Source organism: Gymnoscopelus braueri, assembly GCF_963280865.1.
Source record: "Gymnoscopelus braueri genome assembly, chromosome: 20".
Lineage (NCBI taxonomy): Eukaryota > Metazoa > Chordata > Actinopteri > Myctophiformes > Myctophidae > Gymnoscopelus > Gymnoscopelus braueri.
Genome location: NC_137622.1, coordinates 25158505 through 25168504, shown reverse-complemented (window position 1 = coordinate 25168504; position 10000 = coordinate 25158505). Strand labels below are relative to the sequence as shown.

At 43.7% G+C, this 10000-nt stretch overlaps 1 protein-coding gene across 1 annotated transcript in view; it reads left to right on the top strand.

Annotated features, from left to right (window-relative positions):
* slit3 (slit homolog 3) overlaps positions 1 to 10000 on the top strand; it is a 291694-nt gene that overhangs the window by 225061 nt on the left and 56633 nt on the right. The window contains exons 13-15 of the mRNA XM_080416680.1: positions 2020 to 2163; positions 2497 to 2660; positions 6714 to 6864. Of these exons, the coding sequence (XP_080272806.1) occupies positions 2020 to 2163; positions 2497 to 2660; positions 6714 to 6864 (459 nt within the window). The remainder of the gene's footprint in view (positions 1 to 2019; positions 2164 to 2496; positions 2661 to 6713; positions 6865 to 10000) is intronic.

The following is a 10000-nucleotide window of genomic DNA, read 5'->3' as shown; positions in this document are numbered from 1 at the left end:
AAGCCGCAGCGTGCCAGTCGCGTAGATCTACGCGAACCGCCGATTCCCATGTTAAGTGCCCCAGGTGCACTTTCCGAATTTTTTTGATCCATTTCCGTTTCCGGTTTCCGGTCGGAAACGGAATTATTCGGGTTCCGTTTTTTTCGATCGTATCCGCTTCCTGTCTGGGATCCTGTTTAAAACTCGATTTTCTCTGGTTGTTGTTTTTCTCCTCGCTGATCACTGTTTACGGTTGATCGGCTGTAGCTTCAAGATGGCGGCACGGATTTGGAAACTGTTTTCGCTGACCGTTTCTCACGGATCCGCTGTGTGTTTAGAACCAAATGAACGCGCACTTTTAACTTATTTAGCGAGGTCTGTGGCGACATGAAAAAAACTAAAAAACAACAATAAAACGCTGGCACTGGTGAGTACATTATGAGATTAAACTCTGGCATGGAATGTGTTAAAGGGTTGTGTAAACCTTCAATCGATATTGAAATTTAAAAAAATAAAATTGAATCCCAAAAACTGGGCCCATGAGGTTTTTAACATGACAGCAACAATACATTTTTATATGACTTCTAGCTACTGGTCTGCTTTTTAGTGTGTGTGTGTGTGTGTGTGTGTGTGTGTGTGTGTGTGTGTGTGTGTGTGTGTGTGTGTGTGTGTGTGTGTGTGTGTGTGTGTGTGTACTTTGTTTTACTGGTGCAGTTTCAGGTAATTAGTTCCCCCTGTGAGCTGCCTAATGATGCATGGGTATGTTGCATAGTGGCCAGAGAGAGAGAGAGGGGGGGGGGGGGGGGGGCGAGTGTGTGTGTGTGTGTGTGTGTGTGTGTGTGTGTGTGTGTGTGTGTGTGTGTGTGTGTGTGTGTGTGTGTGTGTGTGTGGGTGTGTGTGTGTGTGTGTGTGTGTGTGTGTGTGTGTGTGTGTGTGTGTGTGTGTGTGTGTGTGTGTGTGTGTGTGTGTGTGTGTGTCATTGCAGGCACTCGTTATGATGGTTTGAAATGGTTAAGCTCTGCTGTTGTTAATCACCTGTCAGACAGAGTTTAACTGAAGAGAGAGAGGGAGAGGGAGAGAGAGGGGGGGTAGAGAGAAGGAGAGAAAGAGAGGGATGGCTACCTAGCCACAGTGAGGGAGATGGGGAAAGAAAAAGGGGAAGGAGACAGAAGGAGAGGTATCAGGCCACCTGGCTATATTAGTTAATGGTGTTATGAAAGGTAGGAGGAGGAGTGGAAGGAGAGCTGGACGGAGGAAGATTGCGACCAGCAAGTCCCCATCTCTTCTATTTTGTCTGCCAGCCCGTCTGTCTTCCTCTGCTACCCGCAAATTTAATTTTCACCTGTCCTCACCCACTCTCTTCCTCTAACTCTCTCAACTTCTGTCTCTCTCCCATCTCCTCCCATCAAATTAAGTTATTAAACCAGCCAAAAGCAGACATTCTGCTTTCACTCTGGTGCCTAAAATGAGAAATGAAAAAATAGAAGAGAAAAACAAAATGAAGAAAGAAAGAAAGACAATTGCTGTCATGGCCAGAAAGAATCCAATCTTGACTGGCTGGGAGGAGAGGACAGGAGAGGAGAGGAGAGGAGAGGAGAGGAGAGGAGAGGAGAAGAGAAAGGGGGGAGGAGAGGAGAGGAGAGAGGGGGGAGGAGAGGAGAGGAGAGAGGGGGAGGAGAGGAGAGGAAAATGAGAGTTGCCGTATAAGCAGAAAACGTGCAGATAATATCATTTGTCTCATTATCTGCATACTTGTCTTGTTTCTTGTGTAGAATTAACTAAATATACCTGCAGTAAGCTATATCTATAACTGTATTCACCTTATTCCTGGCCACGCCCACCACTTCCGGTCTAACGTAGGGGGTAGGGAATCCCATATCCGATCTGAGTGCGAAACATATCAATGGGTTTCCGGTGTGCTTGCATTACACATATCAGTAGATGGCGTTGATACAACGTTCAAGAATGCCAACCGCCATAAAATAAGGTGAATACCTGAACAAATGTCAATGAATGAATGTGTCCCTGTTGCATATCCAGGCTGCTTAACGCCAACAAGATCAACTGTCTGAGAGTCAACACCTTCCAAGACCTCCAGAACCTCAACCTGCTGTCGCTGTACGACAACAAACTACAGACCATTAGCAAGGGGCTGTTCGCGCCGCTGCGCTCCATCAAAACCCTGTGAGTGTACACACAATACAGACTGACACACCCATGCTCTGTTCTGACAGCAAACTACAAACTACCAAGGATGCATTATCAAGACCAGTGCTTCTGCCCATCTGAAGATGTTTTGTGTCAGGGTCCCCCTGAAGAGAAGATTTATGTCAAAAATAGCAGATGTACTTGTGGATCTGCTGTTTTTGAATAGCTAACGTATGAATGGATAAAGTGGTTAAAATGATTGTGACACTATATTAAGTCATTTTGCTGGGGACCCCCTGGACCAATGGGGGTCCCCGGACCCCACTTTGAGAACCAATGATCTAGACTGTCTCTCTCCCTACCATGCAGCCACCTGGCCCAAAACCCCTTTATGTGTGACTGTCACCTGAAGTGGCTGGCTGACTACCTGTTCGACAACCCCATAGAGACCAGCGGTGCTCGCTGCAGCCACCCGCGGCGGCTAGCCAACAAACGCATCAGCCAGGTCAAAGGAAAGAAGTTCAGGTGCACAGGTAGGACACGCCTTAAAAACCTCAACAGTCCTCTGTGTTTCCCTTGTTTTCTACAGTATCTCTCTCTCTCTCTCCATTTCCCTCCCCATCACTTATTTCCTGTCCTATACGCAAGGCGAGTTTTATTTGTATAGTACTTGATTTCAACATCAAGGCAATTCAAAGTGCTTTACACAATATGTTAGAGCATTATAACACAGATAAGACACACATTTTAATATAATTAAAAATTGTTATCAAAGAGTTAAGAGAAAATAGAAAATAATTATAAGTTAAAATAAAACAAAAAATACAAGAATATGGGAGTTATAAATATTGTCTTTCATACTTAAAAACATACACAATATAATATAGCTTTACAATAATTAACTCTGCAGGTATCGTAAGCCGTAACCTGCGGTCACCGGCTGTGCGTCTGTGAGTGCATTAGTACATAACTGTATTTATTTGTGGGTTAGTGTACTGTATGTGTGTGTACTGTACGTGCTCAATTTGTGTGTTGTAAATATTGTGTGTAAGGGACTAAATGGAAGAGACTCCCACAGCTGTTTGGACACACCCTCTGCTTTAGCCCCTCCTACTGTATGTCCCTTGGCCCCTCCCTCTCATTGCATTTTTCCGTCCTCTGTGGACATCCTACTCTGTTTCTATGGGCAACTCTCTACACCCGCCTTCTTCCTGTGTGGACCCGCCTTCTATTGGTGCAGTTGTTTCATTCTCCCCCTCTTCTGTATGGACCCTGCCTCTGATTGGTGCAGCTCTCTTGTTGCCCCGCCTTCTTCCTGTGTGGACCCGCATTCTGACTGGTCAGTGCCGCTGTCTCTTGTGCTTGATCTAACCATGTGGCCCCGCCTATTGTGACATCACATGGTTCCGTCAAGCGCCAGGGACCGCCCAGCACACACCCACCTGCCTCTCCCAGCCATCAGCACGCAAGGAACCGCTAGATTACGCCAGCCTTTGCCAGCCAATCACATGCCAAGGAGTACAGACCAAGGGGTGGTCAAATAGTTGCTATATGTACACGACTATTCTACTGTTATACATGATAAACCATTAACTGTCAAACTGAACTAGAAAGTTGAACTAGTAGAGCTGAAATATATTCACTAATGTAGACTATGTTTGTTTGAAATGAGTGAGTCTGAGAATTATATCAAATATTTAGTTTACTAGTTTACTAGTCTACTGACAGGATGTTTATTTGTTCCTCTACACTTGAGGTCCTTCTAGTGGCTCAACAACAACTCCAGGTACCCTGTTTTTAAATGGGAAACAGCATAACTAAGCTCTCATTCCCCTGACACATAAATAACAATGATTGAAATCCTACATAAATTACGGTCATAAAAGGTGTTCAGCAGTGTAAAGCATGAGTGCAAAATTATTATGATATAAGTTTGTTTGTCTGTCTGTCTGTCTGTCTGTCTGTCTGTCTGTCTGTCTGTCTGTCTGTCTGTCTGTCTGTGTTTTGCATGTATGTATGTATGCAAGTACTGTATATAATATATATATATATATATTATATCGTCTCTGTCGGGTGGAAACCTCATTATGTCCAAAACTTTCAGGATTCAAATAAAAAAACAGCAGATCTACAAGCTGGAGCTTGCAGATCTGCAACTTTTGATGCTTTTATGTGACGCCGTAGTATGATCAAGTAGGGCGTTAATTTACGAAAAAATACAAAAAGTTAAAATGTGGAGATAGGCGGTTTCTGCCCGACAGCGACGTTATATACTGTATATGGAAATGGCGTTGAAGATTTGGGATGAAACACAGCCACGCGGCGGGGCTCAGCTATACACACCTCTAGGATGTGTTGGTGGTATTAGCATCAGGCCTACTGCTGTGCTCTCAGTTGAAACCAGTGTATAACCGAAGTATAGAGCTTACAACTGCACCCGCCTCCTCCTTCAGATAGTCCAATAGCATGGCAGAGCTTTAGTGACTGGCATGGCTGAACCCATCTTCTCCTGTGAATGGAAACTCCTCCCCTTTCTGCCCCCCCCCCCGAGAAGAGAGTAAAATGTCTGAGTTACAGCTCCTATCCTGGGAAAATGTCAGTCTTTCCTGTCTCCTTATGTGTATTAACCCATTTGATACAGGAACGCATCTACAAATGTCTTCTAAATGCAGTTTTCTGAAAACCGTATGTTGCTATAATATCAGTGGTTCTCCCAACATGATATTTATTTGGTCGCGGACCCCCATCTCAAAATATTTTGTTCCAGGGACCCCCCAGAAGCAAAGATTTGAGTTACAAATGTTCGCTTAAAAATATACTGTATATATTCAAAGATTTGGACAAATTGTCCTGATTTTTCTAAAATAGCAGATCTACAAGCTTGTGCCGCGCTGTGAGCTTGTATATCTGCTATTTTTGAATAGCCAAAGTATAAAATAATGGCTATAGCTAAAATCTAAAATTACAGATGCGTTGCCGGATTGAATGGGTTTATAAAATTATAATAAAATAACCTCTTTGCTTCCTCATTTCCCTTGTTACTGTCTCTGTCTGCCCTCCTCCCTTCCTTTTCAGCCATCTTCCTTCCTCTCAGCTCTGACTTTGTATCGAACCTGCTCTCCCCACGCACTTGTCCGCTCTCACCGCCTTGTATTTGACATAGCTCTGCCACTGAGCCAACAGCAACGCAATGCAACACACACACATACACACACACACAGGGTCCAAATCCAGGCGAGTTACGGCTATCGGACACTCAGCAGGTGGTCTGACTGCTTAACGAGCACCATATACTTTTATCTGCCCTGCCAGTATCCACTGCCCTGCAGACAGAGTGGTAGAGAGGGAGAGAAAGAAAGATAAAGGAAGTATAGAGTCTGCACTCTTTTGGTGAGAGGGAGAGAGAGCTGACAACATGAGGCAGGCAAACGCGAAGAGAATAGGAAATAGAAAGGGGGATAACAGCAACAGCAGACAGCTGGAGGGAGACTGCACAGATAGACAAATAAGGGAAGGAAGGAGTGACAGAGAGAGAGAGACAGAGACAGAGAGAGAGAGGGGGAGAGGGAGAGGAAGAGACAGAGAGAGAGACACAGACAGAGACAGAGAGAGAGAGGGCAAGATGATAACCATTAACTGTGTGTGGCTTCTGCATGATGTAAAGCAGATCCTTCTCCACGGCAGCCATAAATAATACGAGTTTAGATTAATTTCCAAACAACAGATACAGCCTCTCGTACAAAGTTGCTGAACCACAACATCCTGGTATAAATATATTTATCTTCCTCACATGTCTCAGCAGAGCATGCGTAAGATGATCTGGGTGGTTTGTCTGATAATGCGATTCACTCTCTGGGTGTCGTCATACAATTCCCCCAATCCGGAGATAAACTGTCCTACATGGCCAACCTACGTATACTGTTGGCCTCTTCACAGTTACTGTTAATGTCCTCTAATGCTCAAATCAAGGGTAAACCTTAAAAGTAGGTTTTGGGGGAGCGCCTAGGGATTTGAACCAGCAACCTCACGGTTGCACTCCACTCTTTCTGGGGTGTATAACGAACAGTCATACACAAAGTCATGTCTAATGGCGGCTTGCCATGAGTTCTTACTGCATCTAATGATTGAAAATGGAACAAAATATGAATGGCTACATCTGTGTGTTTGTTGTTTTGCCTAAAATTGTAATACAATCTCTAAATGTTGTAGATAGAATGATTATTTTAGTTGTCTTTGGTATATGTAGATCATGTACATGTGTTCATACGATAAATGGTGAAGTGGAAAATTGTGAAAAATTGTTACAGCATATTATATTATGTGTATTTGAAACATTTGATGATTTCTCTTTGGTTTCCCCTCTTAAATGTGTCTGTCTATCTGTAATTTAATCTGTTCCTCTGTCTGTCTGTCTGTCTGTCTGTCTGCCTGTTCTTCCTCTATATACTGTATGCCCCCCCCCTTCTTGCTTTCAATCCATCTCTTTCTCTTTCTATCCATCTCTCTGGGTCCATGTATTCATCCCTTGTGTTTCATTCCCTCATACAATATCTCCGCCCTCTCCCTTCCTCTCCTCTCCTCTCCAGGTCAGGAGGACTACCGTAGTCGTCTGAGTGGAGAGTGTTTCCAGGACCTGGTGTGTCCAGAGAAGTGCCGCTGTGAGGGCACAGTAGTGGACTGCTCCAACCTCAAACTCACCCGCCTTCCTGCACACATCCCAGAGCACACCACAGACCTGTGAGTCTCTCTCTCACACACACACATGCACGCACGCCAGTGTTGATTTCGTCGACCAAAACTATGACGAAAAATGTTCGTCGACTACTTTTTTTCACTGACGGAAACAAAATAAAAACTAAGCTACGATGACTAAAACTAAGACTAAATATATTGTCAATTTCGTCAACAAATAAAAACTAGACTAAAATGTTAGTGAGGCACTAGTGGAGAAGAGATCCAGTAGAACTAAAAGACAAGTCATTTTATGTTTGGTTGCGCTCAGGCATTGCACTCTGAAAATAGCAGATCTACAAGCTCTCAATCTACGAGCTTGTAGATTGGCTATTTTCAGCATGCAACCAAGTGGAATGGAATTTTATTCAAAAGACTATGACTACAACTAAATCAAAATTTGCTGTCAAAATCAACACTGACGCATGCACGCACGCACGCACACATACTCATTCATATGCATAAGAGTATATGAATGCACTGATATGCATGCACATGCAGTATGCATACACTCACATATGTGCACTCATAAGTGTGCGCGCGCACACACACACACACACACACACACACACACACACACACACACACACACACACACACACACACACACACACACACACACACACACACACACACACACACACACACACACACACACACAGATGCAGACAATGTGCAATGCATGTACAATGTGCACACATACAGTAGCCCATACTCATGGCACTAAGTACTCTCTCTTTATACTGTAGCACGGGGTCTTCAACAGGGGGTCCTCAGAGTTACTACAGGGGGTCTCCCAAAATCTTTGTGTGGTGATGGGGAACATAATACGAAAAATAGCCGATCTACAAGCTTGTAGATCGGCTACGGTTGGTGTGGAAAAGAGCAGACCAAGTACAGGGCCAACGGTCAAGTTGACTAAATATTGAGGGTTTAAAAGGTTAACTGTCTGAAAATACACATTGACATGAATCCAACTACCATATCTATTTTCACATCTATGAAAAATAAACAATTTTATACAACATATAGTTGGGGGGGGGGTCCCGCTTCATCCCTCTCAGCTAAGGGGTCCTTGGCCTGAAAAACGTTGAAGACCCCTGCTCTAGTCTATATGTCTTTTTCTGTCTTTTTACTCTTTCTATCTCTCCATCTCTCCATCTCTCTCTCCGTTCCCATCTCTATTTCTCTGGCTGACATTATCAATGTCGCCTCTCATTTTTAAGCCCCGAGACTGAGTGACTTCTCCCAAGCAGTTCATCTGTCTTGTTCAGAGTCCCACGGGACTCATCACAATGTCTGGCTCTAGGCTTTTAGATCACAATACAGGAACATACTGCACGTATAATCAGATTACAATAATCAGATTAGATTTTCAAACATTAAATATTAATGCAAATAAATATGCAAAGAGTGTAAGTTGGTAGCGCTTCATAATTCATTATGGAAACGTCCCCGAACCGTCACGTTAAACGGTAGTGAGACGCAGAATTGTAGTACTGGAGGTTGGATGTCTTATGACTATAGATATTGTCACTTGTTGGACAGAAACACTTTAATCTTTTTCATGTTTTTTCTTTCATAAATGAATGCCCTATGTTATACTATGACAGTGTCACACAAAAGTACCGAAAATAGCTATAGATCTACAAGCTCACTACGAAATCTTTTGACATAATGTATCTTTGAAATGAAGACATGTCACAAAGTAACAAAAAATAATATTGATAATTAATAGCACCAACTGTATCCTACAAGCAATTAGTGTCCCAACTCTTTCTTTTTCTCCATTTCTGTCTATGTTCCTGTTTATCTTTCTCTCTCTCCCCCTCTCTTCTCTCCTCTAGCTCCCTCGTTCACACCTCCCCTTCCCTCCCCTGTTCCCAGGGTGTTTCTTGTCAGAAAACGAACGTGTCCTTCACGGCCAGTTAGAGGGCACATCAAACTGTTGGGTTGTTGTTTTTCAATGCCATTCTTTTCCTTCTTGCATTTACTTTTTTGTTGCCTTTTCTTGTCTGTCTGTCTGTCTGTCTCTCTCTATCTCTCTCTGTGTCCATCTGTCTCTCTATCCTTGTCCAAGTTCAAATTAATATTCAAATTGGCATTATTGGCTGTTGAATGTCTTTATAGAGCAGCATGCAGTAAAACCCTCCCTCTCTCTGTATCGCTCACCCCATGTCTTCCCTGAGAACACAACCATCTAGCAGGTTTTCACAAGACCACACATATTCACTCACACACCTCGCTCACGCACAAGCCATTCTGTGCCCTCTACCCTGCCTTATCAGGGGAAATCAGAAGAGGGTGTAGCTGAGCTGAAGGCTTATCATTCTTCCTCTTGCCCTCCCCTCCCTCTCTCTCTCTCTCTCTCTCTCTCTCCTTTCCCACAGGCCATAAAAATCCTTGACAGAGGCCGTGAAAGTGCTTAGTGTGTTTGTAGCACCAAAAGCATTAGTTGGCCGTAACTGACACGTGCATTCTGTGATTAAGCTGATTCTTATTACCATTATTATTAGTAGCAGTGACTTCCACTGGTACCTTGTCTCATTCTTTCTCTCTCTCTCTCACTCTCTCTCTCTTAAAAGTTGTTCCCCCCAGCATTGACTCACACAAATACACAATCTCTCTCTCTCTCTCTCTCTCTCTCTCTCTCTCTCTCTCTCTCTCTCTCTCTCTCTCTCTCACACACACACACACACACACAGAACGAGAGAGAATAGCCTTTTAGCGTTTTAGAGTTTTAGTACAAATTACCTCCATAAAGCAGATGTCTAGCTCCCTATCTCTCTAAGCGTGGTCTCCTGGCTTAGTGCATTGTGGGTATTGATGACCACATAGAAAAGATTCATGGCCGTCTCTTCCTCCTCCGTTTCTGTTCTACTACTTCCTCACCAACCATACCTCTCTGCTCCATCTCTCCTCTTGCCTTCTCTTTTGTCCACCTATCTTCTGTTCTCCTCTTCTCTTGTGAACACCCCCCCCCCCCTTCCCGGTTTTCTCCTGTCTGTTTTTACCTCTGCTGTGCTTTTTCTCTATGCTCATACCTCACAAGTCACTGAAGGCCTATTAACCTTCAAATGCTCATTCCCCCTTCTCTCCTCTTTTCTATCTCTCCATTTTGTGTGTGTGTGTGTGTGTGTGT